This window comes from Rousettus aegyptiacus, unplaced genomic scaffold (genome assembly GCF_014176215.1).
Source record: "Rousettus aegyptiacus isolate mRouAeg1 unplaced genomic scaffold, mRouAeg1.p scaffold_m13_p_16, whole genome shotgun sequence".
Classification (NCBI taxonomy): Eukaryota; Metazoa; Chordata; class Mammalia; order Chiroptera; family Pteropodidae; genus Rousettus; species Rousettus aegyptiacus.
In genome coordinates, this window is record NW_023416291.1 from 19,616,855 (window position 1) to 19,637,695 (window position 20,841).

The 20,841-nt window shown below is 41.0% G+C and overlaps 1 protein-coding gene across 6 annotated transcripts; it reads left to right on the forward strand.

Moving 5' to 3' along the window:
* Positions 1-478: 478 nt before the first annotated feature.
* On the forward strand, positions 479-20,228 carry TLR2 (toll like receptor 2). 6 transcript variants are annotated; one of them, XM_016144608.2, is made up of 3 exons: positions 10,135-10,227; positions 13,331-13,426; positions 17,706-20,228. In XM_016144608.2, exon 3 carries the CDS (start codon positions 17,722-17,724, stop codon positions 20,074-20,076), a length of 2,355 nt encoding a protein of 784 aa, XP_016000094.2. In that variant the 5' UTR covers positions 10,135-10,227; positions 13,331-13,426; positions 17,706-17,721; the 3' UTR covers positions 20,077-20,228. The 6 variants fall into 6 exon arrangements, with proteins under 6 accessions (XP_016000096.2, XP_016000093.2, XP_016000094.2 ...); XM_016144610.2 differs by lacking the exons at positions 10,135-10,227; positions 13,331-13,426 and adding an exon at positions 479-542; XM_016144607.2 differs by lacking the exon at positions 13,331-13,426 and having other exon boundaries at positions 10,100-10,227.
* The last annotated feature ends 613 nt before the right edge of the window (positions 20,229-20,841 follow it).

Below are 20,841 nucleotides of genomic sequence, written 5' to 3' on the forward strand. Positions count from 1 at the left end.
AACGAATGACAAGTAACTGTTAGGCCTGAAATTTCCAGTAAGAGGGTGTCTTACACCTCTTTTCTCTGCCCCGTCCTCTTGCCTGGACTCTAGTCTCTGTTTCTGAGGGGATCCCCATTTCCAAATACTTTTTCTTCACTGTCCCCAATGAACGTGCATAAGTCAATACCCTCTGCTACAAAATTGCACTTCCGCCTACCAACCCACTCTCATTTTCTGAGAGGAACTGAGCGCGTCTAGTTGGTAAGAAGGAAATAACATTCATATTCAAACTGGAAAGGCCAATAGTATTTTCCTTAGTGTACAGCATGTGCTCGAACAATGCTATTTTGTTTAATGTCGTTTCATTATAATGTTGATGAGAAAAAAAAGGAAAGAGATTCTTGGCTGAGGTCACTGTGTGGAATGTCCACACTGGTGGGGTGGGGCGTGGCGGGGGGGGTGGTGGGGTGGGGGGAGTCATGGGGAGGAGGGTTCTTGCCTTGAGCCCTGAGCGCCAGGATGGGCTCCCACTGCCCAAGACCTTGAACCGGGAAAAGCAGGTTGGAAAATATTTCTCTTATTTCTTTTTATTAATCTCTCTGAAATGTATGTATAGCTCGCATTTATTCCAAGGTTAATATTAGAAGTGTTTTTGGTTCTTAGAAGTTTGGGGATCTTTTCGTGACTAGAAATGTATTGTAGGAACTTAACTCTTGTTTATAGCAATTAACCTGTAGAAAAACCAGTTTTGTTGTGTGTCATATCACTTAAAGTTGCAGTTTCCAAGAACCTATTGATGTTAAGCGAGGACATAGTGTACTTGCCTTTAATCCAAGTAAACACTTTCTATGGCACGATTTCTACAGAGAATTTTTGGCCAGTTACTTTTTTCTAGGTACCTCAAGGAATAATTCTTTCTTCATAATGTCTGTCTCTTCAAGAGCAAGATGATGGGAAGGGTCCAGATTTATATTTGGTCTACATCTCTTCACCCATTGGGTGTCAATGCCCTCAGTGGGCCTGAGACGAGACAAATTTGGGATCTGATTATTTGAGTGGTAATCATAATCTGGTAATTCTCCTGGCAAATGCTTTACAATTGGAAACAAATACTTTTTAGGAAAGAATGGGGGGAAAAATCACCCAGATGTCCATATCCATTCACATTGTTTAATTTTCTCTCCAAATTTTTATTCTTTGCCAACATAGCTCTAAAGCTCTGCAATTTCATGTATCAGAAAGTTCCTGTCACTGACCTAAAATTCCCCTTTCTCTTCTCATATTATCCCATCGTTATGTACTTTTGTCAACTTACTATTATTATTCGCATGCCTATATTTTGCATATTTTGCATATATATTGACAGGCAGCTTGTTTCTCCATTATTTCTCTAAAATGAATACATTTATTTATTTGACTCCACTTACACACCAACACATATCTAGCACATGTAAACGTCAGGGACTGTTTGTGCTTCGCACATGGCTCCTTACTTAATTTTTATAACTACCAGGATTATCCAGTTAGCAAGAGCGTCCAAAAACTCTATCCATAACCACCGTACCACACTGCCTCTCTATTTTAACTTCATGTTAAAATAATCATGAATCTCTTTTTTGAAATATTACTCTCACAACAAACAAGTTGCAGCACCCTAACTTTCTAAAAGCCAGTCTGGATCATTTGACAAATAAGGCAAGACTAGACCTCGTTATGCCCCTAGCATGCGCCTAGGTGGCTAGGTGACGTCCCTGCTGCTCCCTAGTTGCCTGGGGATGCCGTAGCTAATCTTAACAGATTCTGGGGAGTTGGGGGTCACGGCCACTTGAATGAGGAAATAAAAGCAGGACTGTGAACAGAGCAAATCACTGTGCAATATTCCCTTTCCTCAGGAAAATGTTCTCGTTGTTTTCATCCTGACCCATCAACAATTTGATTAGCCCAGCCAGTCCCATAGCAAACTAGAGATGGAACTAGGTTCCCATAGATTAAATCCTAGGGCCTTTCTTTCAAATAATGGCTAACACTGAGCAGTCACCAGGTTCTGGGCACTGTACTTTGGATAAGAATGATCATCCCCATGTAACAGATGTGAAAACTGAGTCTTGTGATCTGCTCAGACATAAATGTAGCATTTGGAAGAGACGAGTTTTGAACAAAGTCTCTCTGACTACAGAACACTTGCCCTTATGAACATGCTCCATTATTCCCATAGTGACACAGAGGATGGGTGTGACTGGGCTGTGCTGAGCTCTGGAAATCAGTCAGCTCAGATTCGAATCTGGTGCATGGGCCACCGCTGGTGTCCGACCTGTGTCAATCCAGAAGCTGATTTATGGCAGGATTCATAGTGATTCCCTTAGAGCCAGCAAAGCATATGTTTAAGAACCTGTTATTTTTGTGTGTATGTAAGACATAAGTTAAAAGCTGCAATGAGCCAGGAGTGAAAATGATAATGATAGTAATAGCTAACGATTATTAAACTCTTTCTGTATGCCAAGCATTCTGTTAGACATAGGTTATGCATAGCCTCAAGTAAACAGGAAGGAAAATCAGCTGGTATTTGAGATTGTCCCATTCTTGAACCATTACTCAATCATCATTTAACTTCCTTCTTGGAATTAAAATAGTAACATTTCAGGCAAGGTTGTTTTCACTTAAGAGTCTCATATGAGGCAATCATACTTGAATCATGCATTGCATTTTTGGGAACATTTGTGTTAAAAAGCCTCACAACAAAATTGTTGCAAATACACATATAAACACACATACTGTGAACAATTCAGCTTTTCTATTATTTAAGTGTTTGGCCACATTCTCATTGAGTAACAAGTCTAGTGAGATTATGGAGCTTGGGAAGTTGTCTCGAGATCTAGCAAAGTGCAGGGCACAGAGGTTTTGAAATCAGATGGACTGCAGAACACTTGCAAGTGTTCTGCAATCAGATCTCAGTCCCAACTTACTTGGCAAGGTCCCGAACCCTTCTCTGGCTCCTTGAATTTAAAACGCAGACAAAACCTGCCTCCTAGACTTCTTATAGTATTAAACAAACACACGTAAAACAATGAGCAGAGACAGTAGCACAAGATGGTGTCTCAAGGGAAATAATTACCTCCCACTGCAGAATCTACCTGCCAGACTTAACAGTGTTCATTAACTTTTCTTCAAGCTCTAGTCTGTCCCCCATTTTACAGTTATTTCCAGGTTTCTTGATTTATTTGTTTATTCAAAAGTTTTTAACTGAATACCTTCTACATACAAATTATTGGGTATGCACTGAGGATACAATGATGAACTAAACCAAACAATTCCTTTTTCTGGCCTAGTGAGAGAGACATGCATTAATCACAGAAGTGGGGTGATATAGTTACACGCTAAGCTAAATTCTATAAAGGAAAAGAATGAATATCTAGGCTGAAGAGTAAGGGAAGTGAAGGTGAGCAGAGAGCTGAAGGAGAAGTGAGCGTGTCTACAGCAGGGGGCGAGGATGCCGGCGGAGGGGGCGAGGATGCCGGCGGAGGGGGCGAGGATGCCGGCGGAGGGGCGAGGATGCCGGCGGAGGGGCGAGGATGCCGGCGGAGGGGCGAGGATGCCGGCGGAGGGGCGAGGATGCCGGCGGAGGGGGCGAGGATGCCGGCGGAGGGGGCGAGGATGCCGGCGGAGGAGCAGCGGTAACGGAGCAGCGATGGACGTGATGGTGGTGGTTGGTGAAGTGGGGGTGGAGGTGATAACAGAGATGTTGTTGGTAGCGGAGGTGCTGGTGATGATGGAGGGAATGGTGGGAGAGGATGGCATTGACGACAGCGGGAACAGCACATGCAGAAGACCTGTGGTGGGCTGAAACTCTGAAAACTTGAAGGTACAATGTGGCTGGCACACAGACGGTGAGGGGGCGAAGGGGAGAAACTAAGAGTTTAAGAAGAAGCACACCGCAGACCCTGCGGGACCTTGTAGGCTATGTTTTAAGTATTTGCATCCTAAATCTAAGAACAACTGGGAAGCAACAAAAGAATTTTAAACTTGGGGTGGGGTGAAATGATCTGATTTGCATTGTAGAAAGATCATTCTAGATATCCACTGTCCAACAGGTAGCCGCTAGCTACACATGGCTACTGGACACTTGAAATGTTGCTGGTCTTAGTTGGGATGTGCTGTAAATATAAAATATACACTGGATTTCAAATAGTATGAAAAAAGAATGCACAAATCTTATTTTTTATATCGATTACATATAAAAATATTTTGAGTTAAATAAAATATAATTAAAATCAATTTTACCTGTTTATTGCTAACCTTTTTAAATGTAGCTACTAGGAAATTTAAAATTATGCAACTAGCTTGCATATGTGGCTCCCACCATATTTTTATTAGACAGAGATGCTCTGGATGCAGTGTGATGAAGGAGCTACAGAGAAGGCAAAGTAGATGAGACCACTTAGGAGGCTACTTTTGTAGTCCAGGTAAGAGGTAAAGGTACCTTGGACAAGGATGATGTCAGTGGGAATAAAAAGAATTGGATGGATTTGAGGTAAAATCAGCAGGACTAAGTGCTGTAGCATATGCACCCGATGAATGATGGTGCCACGTGTTGAAGTAAAGAAAAAGACCAGCCTTGGCAACAATATGATGAGCTAAGATTTGTACATATTGAGCGGACGTGCCTCTGAGACACCCAAGTGAAAATTTAGGTCTGCCAATCTAGGTCTGGGGCTTGGATGAGATGGCTGGGCAGGAGACTTAAATCTGTAGGTGCTGACCTATACATGGGCATACACAAGATTCTTCAAGAAGACCAGAGCCAGTGAGCAGTGGCCTAGGATCTAGACTTGGGAAACAAGGTAGGGAAGGATGAGTTTGAAAAGGAGAGTTGGAAAGGAAAACTAAGAATATGGAGAAAGGACTAGCAGGTCAGCAGATAGTGACCATCGGGAGGGTATGAGGGGAAGTGGCATGACGTGAGCCCAGAGCCTCAGAGGAACTGGTTTCCCACAAAAGATTTGCGAAGTAACAGTCGGTGATTCTCGCACTTGATCGGGGAGTGGGGTTTCTGCATCCGATGCTGCCCTTTCATGGAACACCATGAAACGCCATGGGACAAGAGAGTTAATCCCATTATATAAACTGGGACACATCACGAATCTTCTCTTAGTGATCTAAGTGGGCTGGAACTGTTGCAGAATGTGTGCACAGTCAGGTCTGTACCAGTGATCGAAAGGAGGCAAAGCTGGAGGAAGGGCGGCGGGCACTGGTGGGACGCACAGGAGCAGGCTGGAAGACGTGCCAGGGCTACCTCAGCCTAGAGGAACCGGCGGTGCAGGCAGCAGAAGAGGAAGAAGAGCGGTGGACATGGGCAAGGAGGAACAACTTGGAAACCTCTCTCTTTAGTAACTCGAATTTTGTCAACTTTGGCATTTTTTTTTTGATGTTCTCAAAAATTTGTGTCTGCAGAATTTTATTTTGGCTTTATGATTTAATACCGAAATCATCAAATTTGTAAAGTTAGAAACCTGCCCTTCCCTAAGATTTTAGGTTCGGCTAGTTATTTATACATCTACCAAATTTAAACATGCCTTTAAAAGGGACTTTACCTTTATGCTTGATCCTATTTACAAATATAGTTAATGAAACTTTGAAATAGTTTAAGCTGCATTTATAAATGTAATATATTTCATACCCTTTTTAAGTGTCTTAGTTGTTTGGCTTAACAAAACTTTCTCGAGTTTTTAAATAACTTATATAACTAATACACTTATAAGTACAGTGCACTTTAAGCTCTCTTAAATGTTTTTATATATGACAAATGTTTCAATACCTATGTCTACATAGAAATATTTCAATTTAAAATTATAAGTATAAACAAAGTATACATTTTAAATTGGAATCACAAGCCTGGGCTTCGCTCTGGCAGGCCAAATTCTTTATAATATAACAAGCCTTTAAAAAACAAGTATTCACAGATTCCTTAACACTAATTGTAAGTCTTCCAGAGATCTGGGGGACTAACTATGACTGTCCATACAATTGCCAAGAGGACAGCAACCTCCAGGCTTTGAGAGATGCTTACACACACATAGGAAACCATGACATCATTATACATATTGAGAGGGATGCCTTCTTTGACACTTGACCAGTGATAGCCAGGAAGCTGGCAGTATTTTGGTCTGTGACCTCAGCCTGGTACACACTGAACCCTGGTTATACTTCGTAACTGAAATCGTTACAGTATGATGACAGGGACTGACGCTAAAGATGGCAGTGGCCACATAGCTCATGTCCCTAGGTTTGAGTCATTACTTGTTACCTCATTTTCTCCATCCACATAGAAGTTGGCAGCTTCACATAGAAGTTGCCACACCACAGGGCTGGATATAGCAGTCATTTAATTCTTAAGATATTTCAATGTACTTTCCAAGGAGCTCCAAAAACATGTGAAACTCGATAAAATTCTACCTTCTTTTCATATTCTTCCTACCCGGTGAGGCCATACAACTTTCACAGATATTAAAATGATACCAGTTGCTCACTCACGGTTTTGTTGTGACTACATCGTTGGAAATCATGTGCTATATTTCTTCATTTCCATCTTTAAATGAGGTCAGCTATTGTATGTCAAGGGCAGGAAGTCAGGGCAAGGAGCCACTGAGCAGACCTCTCTCCTTCGCAGTTCCACTGTGTCTGCAATGGCCACTTCAGATGTCGATACTCTCTTCCTCCAGACCTAGCCGATGTTCTGAAAAGGTCTGTCAGTTCACTCCTCGACGAGCATTTTGGTCGATAAGTGCCTACGACGTCCTTGCGGCTGGGGAAACATCACTGCTAAAGGGAGAACAAAGTCCATGTCCTCCTGAAAGGCATGTCTAGCCACATTCAGTTGATGTGTGTAAATTTGGAAGCTCCCTTTCTATTGTCTAGTAGAATTCTTGCAACAGATGGAAATTATTTGCCTTGTCCTTGAGAGTCTTGGGTATTAGATCTATCCTATGGAAACTTACCTCATACATCATCCTCATGATTTGGCCCTTTTCTCCTGGGATAGTCCATCAAAGAATTTGAGGAAAGATCTCTTTCTTTTTCCATTTTCCCAAATTTTAGATTCCCAAAGCATTTACAAAGTTTCTAAATTTTTAAAAAAGGAGTTCTATGGATTTCTGTTCTGAAGTAACTTAAGGTTGATGCTTTCAATTCCAAGAGATATGTATAACAATCAATTTTACACTAAGAGGTTTGGTTGATATCTCTCTCTCTCTCTCTCTCTCTCTCTCTCTCTCTCTCTCTCTCTCTCTCCCCCTTTCTCTCTCTCTCATTTTTCCTTCCTCCCTCCCCCCTCTCTAAGAATAAACATCAAGACCATTCTGCTAGAACATCTTAATTTCTGAAATCATTATAGTATGATAAGCTTAGTCCTTGAATGGACTCTATGGAAGTGGGTGGTGAATAAGTATGGAGTGATATTAGGAAGATGGCAAGCTGAAAATGAGCATTCCAGATGGGATAAAACCATCTGAACACAGTATTAGAAGATTTTATGATATGTTTCAAACTCAGGGAGTGTGGTCTTCCTGAGTTACTTAAGAAACTAATTATTATTATTATTATTATTATTATTATTATTATTATTATTTTTGCCATCAAGAAATATCTTAGAATTCTTTTGGTTGCAAGAGAAATCAATGTAAACTTAATGAGGTAAGTGAGATGGCTCCCTGGAACCCCAGCTTTCTGTCATAGTTTTGCTTTGTGTAGAATTTCATATAAATGGATTCTATAGTATGTATATGTTTGTGTCTGACTTCTTTTACTTAGCATAATGCTTTTGAGATCCATCTATATTCTTGCATATATCAGTAGTTCTATAATTGAATAGTATTCAATTGTGTAGATATAAAACAATTTGTTTATCGAGTCACTAGTTGATAGATACATGGGTTGTTTCTGGCACCAAATAAAGTATCTGCCTTTGTGTGGACTTATGTTTTCATCCCTTGAGGGTAAATACCTAGAAGTGGGATTGTTGGGTCATAGAGTAAGTACATGTTTAATTTTTTTAGAAATTGTCAGACTTCCCCAACATGGGTGTTCCATTTTTGCATTCCCACCAGCTATGTATGAGAGTTTCAGTTGTTCTATATCCTTATCAATACTTGATACTGTCAGTCTTTAATTTTAGCCATTCTAAAGAACAGGTAGGGCCACCTCATATGGGTCCCCCCCAATTTTATTAAGATATAACTGACATATACACATTGTATTAATTTAAGGTCTAGAACATAATTATAGATGTATGTTATGAAATACCACAACATCTATCAACTCACATAGTTACAAATTTTTGTGCATGTGTTGAGAACCTTTAAGATCTACTCTCTTAGCAACTTTCAAATATACTCTATAGTATCGTTAACTATAGTCACTATGCTCTATTTTATATTCTCAGGACTTATTTATCTTATAATTGATAGTTTATACCTTTTGACCAGCAGTCAAATTTCCTCTGACAAGTTTCGGTTAATCTTTCAAGTTTCCAAAATGTTTATAAGTGAGAAACACTGCTCTTCATATGAATGAAACTTGAACTAAGGTGTTATAATATCACAACTATTTATTTATGTGTTAAAAAATATATGTGAAAGTGCTTTGAAAACCTTAAGAATTGAACAAGTATAAGGACTGTCTCTTAGTAGAATGTGCTAATACTTTCACTGACTGTAAAATAACCTTCACTGTATATAGATGACACTGGTAATAACTTGTGGCTAGATACATTTCTACCTGACTTTGCCAGAATAGTCTAATTGCCTTTGGGATTACAATGCAATAACACTAGAGTCAATCTAGACAGTTAAACTAGCGAAGACATAGAGAAAAAGAACAGAGGTTTTTAGTTTCAGGGGGAAAGTTAGAACAAAGTTTCCTAAGCACGCATTTGAGAAATCATGAAGAAGAGAGGTGGATATTTTGTATTAATAAGAAGGAAAGTCTTTTCAGTCAGCTAGGGAGCCTGGTTGGTCAGGGATAGAGAGAAATATCCACATATTCAGAAACTGTATGGAAAAATCTGACTCCACTGTATCAAATTCACGTTCATGACTATTGATTAAGTTTGCCTAAGGTTTGAACCTTTAATGGGAATTAGAGATGCAGAATAGGGTAAGAGAAAGCATCTGAATTTAGAGTAAAATTCTCCTTTTGAGTCTCAGTTCTGTTTACGATTTGAGTGTAAAGAGAAGCAAGAATGCTTCCTCAGCTTCTGATGTCAGTTTGTGAAGAACAAATGTAATTATGGGGATAAAATGTAGTTTATTACTATTAAGGCAGTTTAAAGGTACTCCTTTGTTTCCCTTATAAACACTCCTCACTGCCTGAGATAAACTAGTTTCTGTAGCAATGAAGGAAGCCAATATAAGACTGTTTTTAGAATCACTTACATTGAAAAACGGGGATGGAATAGAGCAAGAGAAGGACTCAGGTTCAAAATCTCAGATTATCCGTGGGAGCCCCACATCTCTTTATGGTAAGACTAGGGATGGGATGTAGGTGCCCCAGGTAGTGCATCGTCAGGGATTGCCACAGGACTTAAAACGAAAAACAAAGACAAAAACCCTGGGGCTGTCCTTATCTGCTTCTGAGGCAAAACCTTGCTGTATCGATCTGGATAGTGATTGGCGATCTCTTTTAACCTAGTAGAGCATAAATTTGCGAGTGGGAGTGGACCCTGGAGATATAGGGACTGGCGAATACGGGTTGGAAACGGGGAAAGAATGAGAGGCGTGATTCACGAGCCTGAATTCTGGCTTCCTAGAATGGAAAGAATGGAGAAGTGGAGGTTAAAGACGCTGTGTTTCAGGGTAATGTGAGGACTGGATGCCTGAAGTTTCAAGAAAATACTCGTTGAGTAATCGGCCCTCTCTTTGGTTGAGAAACGGCCTCTGTGCTTCGGGAAATTCCGCGCAAGGGCTTCCGGCATCTCAGTTTTCTCTCTTCCCTGCCCCGCGACTCCCCGCCAGCCCCCAGCGCGGTCCTCTGACCCCGGCTGTCCCCGGCCGGTCGCGACCTCCACCTGGGTCACCTGACGGAGCGCGCGGGCGCAGGTGGGCGCGCCGACCCCCGCGGCGGCGCGCGGCTCCCGCGCCCCGGGAGCAGGGGGCGCTGTGCGGCGCGCGCTCTCCACTCTCTTCCTCAGCTCGGCGGGTCCCCCCAAGAGAGCAGCAAGCAGGCGCGGTCTGGCGGAGGCTCCGCGACTCCTAGGTACGGGGCACCGTCCTCACGGGCACGGGGGTCGAAAGCACGCTCCGCTGGCGTCCTCGCTCAGCAGCCCTTCCCTGGTCCGCCCAGACCGGGGCGGAGGGGAGCCCTCCTTCCCCGTCGTGGGCGCCCGGGACCGCGGGTCGGGGTCGGGACGGGAACGGGCGGGGAGAGCACCTGGCCCCCCGGGAATGTAGGCGCTCCGCAGCCCGCGTCTGCGCACCTCTGCGCGGGCAAGTGGACACGCGAAGGCCGGGTGGAGGTCGGCGCTCGGGAGAATCGGGGGCCATCCAGAAGGGGACCCGGGCGCAGCAGGGATGCCCGCCGAGCGGCCTTCCAGCCTTGCAGGCCCCTGAGGGTCGCCGCGGGAAGTTCCTTCTGGGTTGCGGGCTGCGGTCCGTTGCTTCCCGCGCTTCCCCCGGGGAGGTGAAAGTGGGCGGTGACCCCGGCAATGTGCTCGGGCCTCCTATTTCCCCAAGGGCCGTCGTCCTCGGGGGCGACATAGACCAGGTAAAGGCTTTGAAGGTGGACCTGTCCGTCCTGCTGGAGTTGTGTCTGTGCTCACTGCTTACTGCTAGGACCAAACTTGGAAAAGTGAGATTTCGGTCACTGAAGCTGACAAGTCGGAAAGTTTCGGGACTTTCATTTCCTAGCCCCGAGCCTGGCCCCTGCTTCGGGGCGGGCTCCAGGTCCCCTCCACATTCCTTCGTCCTTAGAATATCTGTTATGCCGAATATGATTATTTGTATTCAGTTATGATTAAAACATAACTTAGAACATTAAGCAGAGACGAACTTTTAAAGTAAGAATGCTTTGAAGTTCCTCCTATAACTTCTTAAACTTCTATAGATGAGAACTGGTGTTTAGAACTTAAGTGCACACCAGGATAGTGTTTTTCCCTGGGGGCGGGGGAGAGGGATGGCTGGGTCAAAAGGTAGTTTCATTTTTAGGTTTTTGAGGAATCTCCATACTGTTTTCCATAGCGGCTGCACCAATTTGCAGCCCCACCAACGGTGCACAAATGTTCCCTTTCCTCTGCAGCCTTACCAACGTTTGTTTGTTGATTCATTGACGATGGCCATTCTGACAGGTGTGAGGTAGTACCTCATTGTGGTGTTAATTTGCATTTCTGTGGTGATTAGTGATATTGAGCATCTTTTCATATGTCTGTTCACCCTCCGTATGTCCTCTTTCTCCTGTGCCGTTTCCTGCCTTAAATATTTTGTTTTGATTTTAGCAATCGAGCATGATTTATTGTGCATGGCATCTTGGGTGTGACCTCTTCATTAAGATCTTTCAACAAATATAAGTTGTTTTTACTCCTTCCAAATAGGAGTCTTGCTTGTCAGAAGTGTTTTCTCCCCACAGTATCACTTAAAATTCACATTACTTTTTTTTCTCATACTGAAAAGCCATGTGTGACTTTCTGAGTGCTGTTTTTTTTTTTTTTTTAATCTATTATTAAATATTTTAAAAATTCAGTTTTTCTTCTTGCAGCCTACTCTTACCACATTCTTTTGCTATACTGCTGCAGAACATGTTTCTGGGTACTTCTTTCAATGAGTATCTCTGGATAAAAATTCTCTTTTAGTTTTCAAATATCTGAAAATGTTTGTCTCGTCTTTGCTCTTGAAGGATTGATTTAGATTGACAGGTACGTTTTCTCAGCCCTTTGAGGGTATCGTTACATCGTTTTCCAGCTTGGTGAGCAGGTCCTATTCTTTTTTTGTTTGAGTTTCAATATGCATTTATGACATGGGAATGTATGTTTTTCTTCAATTCTGAAAATTTCTTAGTTATTATATCTTTTAGCGTTTGGATCTACGCCAGCATATGTGGCAGGCCAGGGGTTCTGATTTCTCATAGGAAATTTCTAGTAGGCTTTTTTCCTTGCACATGGCCTTGCGAAGAGTCCACTTACTGTTCTCTACCGGGCATCGGGCCATGAGTCTCTTCTCCACTCCTGCTTCACCCAGGTATTACAGCCCTGGCCCTAAAGCGGATATATCTGGTTGTGGATTCACTATGGGCCACCAGATTTCAACTTCCTATTCTATCTAGATCAGCAGATGTCCACAGCGTAAGTCGCCTCTAATGCCGGCTGATTTCTGAGCCTTCCATCTTCTTCTTGGTCTTGGACCAATAATTCCTCACTATCCTGTCAGCTTTTTGAATTCTTCAAGCAGATGATTTTATAATTTGTCCAGACCCTCAACCCTCGTTAGATATGACCGCGATGCAGTCTAACTTGAGTGTTGCCCTTCCCCTTCTCACTGTCTTGCGCTGAGGACTTGTCTTGCCTGTGCTGTAATGTATTGGGGAACGGAAGGGAGAGAGAGTTCTGATCTTAAATGTCAAATGGTTAACTGTAGTTTTAGCATCATCAATAATTCTTATTGTTAAAAACTCACCATGCTATAGGTACCATATAATATTTGTATGAAATAGCCTAAGATCTCCACTCTTATAAGTTTTACATTTTAAAGAGAAAAGACTAAGAAAACTTTTAAAAAGATATAGTTGACCTTAAATCTTAGCCAAAAACTAGTATAGATTTAAGATTTCTGCTATGCATTACAAAATGGAGAAAATCAAATAATGTTGATTGCCCAGTGGAGTTATACTAAGAGGATTTTTATTTTATTTTTTTAGGCTAGGCAATCTTTGGTTGACCTCACAGATTGCAAGGGCCATGTCAGCTTACAATCCCTTATTTTTTATTTATTTTTCACACCTACAGCACTTGGGAACCAGGCCCGACCCTGCTTAGCTTCGGAGATCAGATGGGATCGGGCGTGTTCAGGGTGACATGGCCATAGACCTAAGAGAATTTTTTTTCAAAAATCGATTAAGCAGAAAGACAATGAGATAAATATAGTACCAAGTAATAATAAACATTTCATCTTTACCCTGTCAATTTTAGAGGTGGGTATAATACTAGATCCATAGCTTTAATGGGTTAGTTCCTATTATCTGCTGTTTCTGCTCATTTCATACTTATCTGGTTTCCTTTAGAACCTAGTTGTTTTTTATTGTGTACTGGACATTATATTTGAAAAATTGTAGAAAAAAATGTGAGGCCTAGGATGATGTTATCTTCTTCTAGGGAAGATTTTCCTTTGCTTCTGCAAGTACCCGTGAGCACTAGCATTCCAGAAACCTTAAGCCATTTTCAGAGATTCAGACTGTCGGAACCATCCAGGTAAATCAAAGCTGTGCTTCAATCTATGTGAGGATTTGTTCTCCTCCAGTTCAGGCTTACCTTTCCCGTCTATGACTGCTCGAGACCTTACTCTTTAATTCCATGTCCTTCAGGGCTTTCAAAAGTGCTGCGCAGCTTATCAGTGCATGCTTTCTGTGTTTAAGGTGATGAAAGACAAGACAGAAAGTTTCGGCAGAGAATTGGAAACTGTAAAAAAAATGACATAGCAAATGAGAAAAAGAACCAAATAGAAATCATAAAGATGAAAACGGCAATAACCAAAAAATTTAAAAGCAATGAGTAGTTTTAACAGTAGATTAAACACAACTGAAGAACAAATAATAAACTAGAAAATAGATCAGAAGAAAATATCTGGACTGGAACTTAAAAAAACTATAAAGTTTAGAAAAAACAGAAAAGAGAGACATGGAAGATACGGCTAAGCTAATGCTTAAATGAAAATTTATGACCTTAAATGGATATATTAGAAATGAAGAACAGCTGAAAATTAATGGGGAAACATGTACCTCAAGAAACTAAAATTAGAACAGTAAAATCTAGAGAAAAGAGGAAGGAAATAGTAATATAAAAATATAAATTAAGGAATTAGAAAATAGAGGATCTATAAAGGAAGAAGTTGGTTTTTGAAAATGCCGATGAAGTGATAAACCACTGGGAAGATAATCAAGAAAAAAAGCCCCCGTCAGGACCAATAGTGAGTTCCCAATTTTATTTCTTAAATGAGACATTAAATAATTCTAATTAAAATTTTATTCTAATAATAAGAGGATATTATAAGTAACTATGTCAATAAATTTGAAAGTTAAAAAATAAATTCCTTGAAAAACACCATTTACCAAAACTGACAGAAGAACAAACCTGATTAATTCCATAGCTGTTAAATAAATTTAATGTATTTCAAAAAAACAAGATAAATGAACAAACAATAACAACAAAAACTGCAGGCTCAGAAGGTGACATTAGTGAATTCTACCAAAAGAAAGGAAATTACTAGGGCAATTCAACTTCTGAATGTAGGTGGAGAAATTCTAAATAAAATATTAGTAGATAAAATCCAGGAGTATATGAAAGGGATAATACATCCAAACTAATTTGGGTTTATTCTGAAAATGCAAAATAGATTAATCACCAGTATTTATTAATAAGGTAAAGGAAGAAATTTGTTATTATCTCAGTAGATATAGGAGGAAAAAAAGAATTTGATACATTCAACATTTAGTAATTGAGAAAATTACAAGGATTGGAAAAAGAAAACCATTATTATCTGGGTGATATGATTGTATACAGACAAAATTTTTAAAAATCTACAAACTGGAATTACTAAGTTTAGCAATGTTTTTCAAGGCACGGTAAATATTTACAATTTAATTAAGTTTATACATGTGGATGGGTATGCCACATTTAAGTATATAATATTATTTTCAAAGCATCAAAAGTAGCCAATGCCTAGGAATACACTTCACAAAATATGCTCAAGACCCCTGTGCAAAAAACAATGAGATGTTATTGTGGTAAATTAGAGAGGACGTGAATAAGTGGAAAGGTACATTGTGCTCAAGGATTGGCCGATTCAATACTGTAACGATGTCATTCCTCGATTGATCTGCAGGTTCATGGCATTGCCAATTAAGCAGGGTTTTTTTTGAAACTAGTGAGCTCATTCTGCAACTTATAAGATTATTCAAAAGGCCCAGACTAACCAAGACTCAATTGAAGAAGAATAAAAAGGAAGGACTTGTTCTCCTGGATATTAAGATTTGATATACTTAATACAGTGTGTTACTGGTACACAGAGAGGCAAGTGACATTGGATCAGAATAGAGAGCCCTGAAACAGACCCATCCCTGTGAGGACATGTGGCCGTTGGAAAGATAATATTTTTGATTGTTTTCCCAAAATGATGTTTTTTAAAATGGTACCGAGTCAACTGCATATCCATACTGGGAAAAAAGAATGATCTTGTCTGCTACCTCCCATATTTATCCCAGGTAGATTGGAGGCCTAAAAGTGAAAGGCAAAGCAATAAAGATTTTGGAAAATAATAAACAGAATATTTTCATGATAATGTAGGAAATATATTTTTTAAAAGGCCATAATAATCAGTATTAAAAAACAAAATAGAAAATTTAAGAACATGCGTTCATCAAAAGATTCTACTAAGAACGTGGAAAGGCAAACCAGAGGATGGAAGAAGACATTCATAACACATATACCTTCCAATTCCAGAGAAGATAAGGAGCCCCTGTAATTGAATAACTGTAATAATAATTAGTCATGTGCCACATTTTAGTCACAGTGGACCACGTATACGATAGTGGTCCCGTAAGATTATAATGGAGCTGAAAACTTCCTTTCAGCTAGTGGTGCCGTAGCTGTGGTAACGTCAGAGGGTAACACATCACTCACGTGTCCGTGGCGACAGGGATGCCGACAGACCTGCTGCGCTGCCAGTTGTGTAAAAGCACAGCACATACAGTTACGTACCGCACGTAACACTTGATGGTCATAATAAAAAACTATGTTCCTGCTTTGTGTATTTACTGTACTGTGCTTCTTGTTGTGGTTTTAGAGCGTACTCTTTCTACTTGTAGAAAAGTTTTGCCGTAAAATAGTGTTCTGTGCTACGCTGGCAGCCCTCGTACCTCTCACGTTTACCGCCCCACTCGGTTGCGTCATTTTCTCTTGTGTTTGATTTAATCTCGTGTTGTTTTCCACAGTAACGTGCTGTACAGGCTCGTGGCCCAGGAGCCATAGGCTACACCTTGTGGCCTAGGTGCGTAGTAGGCTGCAGCATGTAGCGTGCCTCTGTGTAAGTGCACGCTACGATATTTGTGACACGTTGAAATTGCCTAATGATGTTTATGAAATTATGGTTTATCCATTCTATAAAAAGCAGTGGTCCATTGGCAAAAATCAGAAATGTCTTTATATTCTGATGTAGGAAGACATCAAGCTATATTTTTAGATGAGAAATGAACATCCAGGAAGAATATGCATGGTATGACTTCATTTCTCTTAGAAAGGCTGGAGGGGATGCAAAGCAGCGGCATTGATGTGGCCATAAAAAAATCTGGCCGTAATGGCACTTATGTTCCCAAACCAAGTATGTAATAACATTATTTATATTTTAATTCTCTATGCCTGTAAACTGTATAGTTTAGGCCTTTATAATCCCTCAGATTCTGTGGGAAACTGGGAATGTGGGAAATTAGTTTTACCCATAAAAAGTTTTGTTCTTGGGGTTAAATTTAAGAATTTTTTTTGTAGAGTTAATGCAGTGAGCAAACAGAGATGAAAAAATACAGAAGCAAGGCATGAGAAAGCTGAATAGAGCCCAAGAAGGATATAGGACCCAGAAGGTGGGCAGAGAGAGAGAAAGTCAGGTTCATGGTTGAAAGGATTAGCAGTTGTGGAGAGTGTGCAGACTTATTTCCCCACATTCACCTGAACAGCCCATCCCGACATAGGCGCTGCTTTGTGCCTTACTTCTCCGCAGGAAGAAAAGGTTCTCTTGGTCTGATTGTCCCTCAGCCCAGCAAACCACCTTGCTCTGTCTGGCTGGGGTTCCCAACATCCCTCCTGCCTGTTAGGAGCAGGTGCCGGACAGAGTTAACAAACATGGGACCTTTATCTTTTGGTCAAAGACCATGTACTCTTGGAGCTTCATTAAGTTGTCCAATGAGAGCTGTGGTTTGGCTCTGAGGTCCCTACTCGAAGGGGCTAGCAGGCAGGGTAGAGGCATGCTTAAATATAGGAAGGTTGGAAGTGCAGGAACAGGTGATTATAAATTCGTATGGTTGAGCCTGACCCTTTTCTTAAGCTGCTTGCTTGTTCATTCCTCCATTCATTCATTCACTCATTCTTTTCAACCCATGTTGCTTGAGTCCTGTGCTGCACCCCAAGATGGTATTGTGCTTTTAAGTCATTGCACAATGGCAGCATGTCTGTGTTAGTGTTGAAGGATGTCTTATGGACTTCATTTTTATCCTCATTCATGCATTCGCTTGGTTATTTCATGGTAGCACTCTCATTCTCTCTCACACTTTTGCATGTGCTCTCTCTCTCTCCCCCCTCTGTTCTCTTCCCTTTCTCCCTTTCTCCCTTCCTCTACCCGCCCCCCAACAGCCCCCATGTGTATGTGTGTATATGTATATATGTGTATGTGTGTGTGTTTTATGACTTACAAAACATTTTTCAAGAACTAGACTTAAAATATATGTCAAACAAAATCACTCATTTGAGCCTCTTTTGTTTGTAGGTTGAATCACAGGACAATGCCACGTGTTTTATGGACAGTGTGGGTCTTGGGGGCTGCAGTCAGCCTGTTCGAGGAAGCGGCCCTTGGCCAGGTTTCTTCTGTGAATTGCGACTCCACTGGTATCTGTGATGGCCACTCCAAATCTTTAAACTTCATCCCCTCAGGGCTCCCAGCAACTGTGAAAAGCCTTGACCTATCCAACAACAAGATCACCTATGTCAGCAGCAGTGACCTGCGGGGCTATGTGGACCTCCAGGCTCTGAAGCTGGGGTCCAACAGAATTAATGCAATACAGGAAGATTCCTTTTTCTCCCTGGGGAGTCTCGAACACTTGGATTTATCCGATAATCGCTTACATAATTTATCATCCTCCTGGTTCAGGCCTCTTTCTTCCTTGAAATTCTTAAACTTACTGGGAAATCCTTACAGCACACTTGGGAAAAGATCCCTTTTTTCTCATCTCACCAATTTGCGAATCTTGAAAGTAGGAAATAATTGCTTCACCAAGATTCAGGAAAAGGATTTTGCTGGGCTAACTTTTCTTCAGGAACTTGAGATTGATGCTTCAAATCTTGAGAGGTATGAGCCAAAGAGTTTGAAGTCAATTCAGAATGTCAGTTGTCTAATCCTCCATATTAGGAAGCCTGTTTTCCTCCAGGAAATTTTTGTAGATATTTTAAGTTCCTTGGAATGTTTGGAACTGACAGATACTCATTTGAACAAGTTCCATTTTTCAGAAGTATCCATCAATAAAACCAATACATTGATTAAAAAGTTTACATTTAGAAATGTGGAAATCACTGATAACAGTTTTAATGAACTTGTGAAACTGTTGTCTTATGCTTCTGAAGAGTTAGACATAGAATTTGAAGACTGTACACTTGATGGAATTGGCGATTTTGGCATATCCGTTAGGGATGCACTTAAAGATTTACGTAAAGTAGAGACATTAACAATACGGAGGTTATATATTCCGTATTTTTACTCATTTTATGATCTGAGTGATTTATATTCATTTGTAGGAAGTGTTAAAAGAATTGTAATAGAAAGCAGTAAGGTTTTTCTAGTTCCTTGTTCCCTTTCACAACATTTAAAATCATTAGAATATTTGGATCTCAGTGACAATTTAATGTTTGAAAACTTATTGACAAACTCAGCCTGTGAGCATGCCTGGCCCTTGCTACAAACCTTAATTTTAAAGCAAAATCACTTGACATCATTAAAAAAAATTGGAGAAGCTTTGCTTACTCTGAAAAACCTGACTAACCTTGATATCAGTAAGAATAATTTTCATCCTATCCCTAAAACTTGTCAGTGGCCAGGAAAGATGAAATATTTGAACTTATCCAATACAAGAATACACAGTTTAACCCGTTGCATTCCCCAGACACTGGAGATTTTAGATATTAGCAATAACAATCTTGATTCATTTTCTCTGATTATGCCACATCTCAAAGAACTTAATATTTCCAAAAATAAGTTGAAGACTCTACCAGATGCCTCCTTCTTACCCATGTTACTAGCCATAAGAATCAGCGGAAATATAATAAATACTTTCTCTCAGGAGCAGCTCGATTCTTTTAAAAAACTGAAGACTTTGGAAGCCGGGGGCAACAATTTCATTTGCTCCTGTGAATTCCTGCATTTCATGCAAGAGCAGCAAGCACTGGCCCAGATCCTGATTGACTGGCCGGGAAACTACCTCTGTGACTCTCCGTCACATGTGCGGGGCCACCGGGTTCAGGACACTCACCTCTCCATTTCCGAGTGCCACAGAGCAGCTCTAGTGTCTGCCTTGTGCTGTGCCCTTTTCCTGTTCATCCTGCTCACCGGAGTTCTGTGCCATCGTTTCCATGGATTGTGGTATATGAAAATGATGTGGGCCTGGCTCCAGGCCAAGAGGAAGCCCAAGAAAGCTCCCCACAGGGACATCTGTTATGACGCCTTTGTGTCTTACAGTGAACGGGATTCCCACTGGGTGGAGAACCTGATGGTCCAGGAGCTGGAGCACTTCAACCCTCCCTTCAAGCTGTGTCTTCATAAGCGAGACTTCGTTCCTGGCAAATGGATTATTGACAATATCATTGACTCCATCGAAAAGAGCCACAAAACTGTCTTTGTGCTTTCTGAAAACTTTGTGAAGAGCGAGTGGTGCAAGTACGAACTGGACTTCTCCCATTTTCGTCTCTTTGATGAGAACAATGATGCCGCCATTCTCATTCTTCTGGAGCCTATTGAGAAAAAGGCGATTCCCCAGCGTTTCTGTAAGCTTCGGAAGATAATGAACACCAAGACCTACCTGGAGTGGCCCACTGACGAAGCCCAGCAGGAAGGGTTTTGGTTAAATTTGAGAACTGCAATAAAGTCCTAGGTCCCTTCATTCTTTAATGGTCTTAGTCTGCTGGCGGTCTTTGTATCAGTAGCTGTATTTCAGTCCATTGTGCCACAATTGTACATAAACCACATGAATGTACTGTCGTTTGAGGACTTGTTTACTGAAACAACTAACATGTTCATATTTTATCTAGAGTGCTGTCTTATAAAAACTGCTACCAGAAAGGGGAAAAAAATGATTTTGGGTTTTTCTTTATCCTAGGAGATAATCAGGATCTCAGTCCATCGTTAATATCTGAATTATCTGCAGCAGTTAGCTTAGTTCATTAGGAAATAGCACAGATGGACAGAAGATTTCAGATAAATGTGTCAGTCATTCATTGCAGACGCATCTACGTACAGAGGGCAGTCTCTGTGCCACCTAGCTGCCTGCCTGTGTGACTGCTCTCATGGTCAATAAGGCAAAATGTCTGGGTCGCTCAGCCAGACTTGTTGCCATTCCTAGAAAAAAGCGTGTCCCCATGAAACTTCACAAAGTACAAAATGCCTGGAGGGTGCGTTTTGCGAACTGGTCTGTCGGTCTGTGTATTTGATAGCGTTCTCTGGCCACAATCACTTGAGAGAAGGTGCATAACACAAGATACAGTAAATTATGACTTTCCATGAAAGTCAAACTAGTGCAGTAAATATTCGGGTTAGAAGAATCTGAAAGCAGCCTTTCGTGTCCCTGGCTCTGGTCTCCCTCCAGCCATTAACTGCATGTGAAATTCTAATTAGTATCTAGTAACTCTGGCTTTCAGTC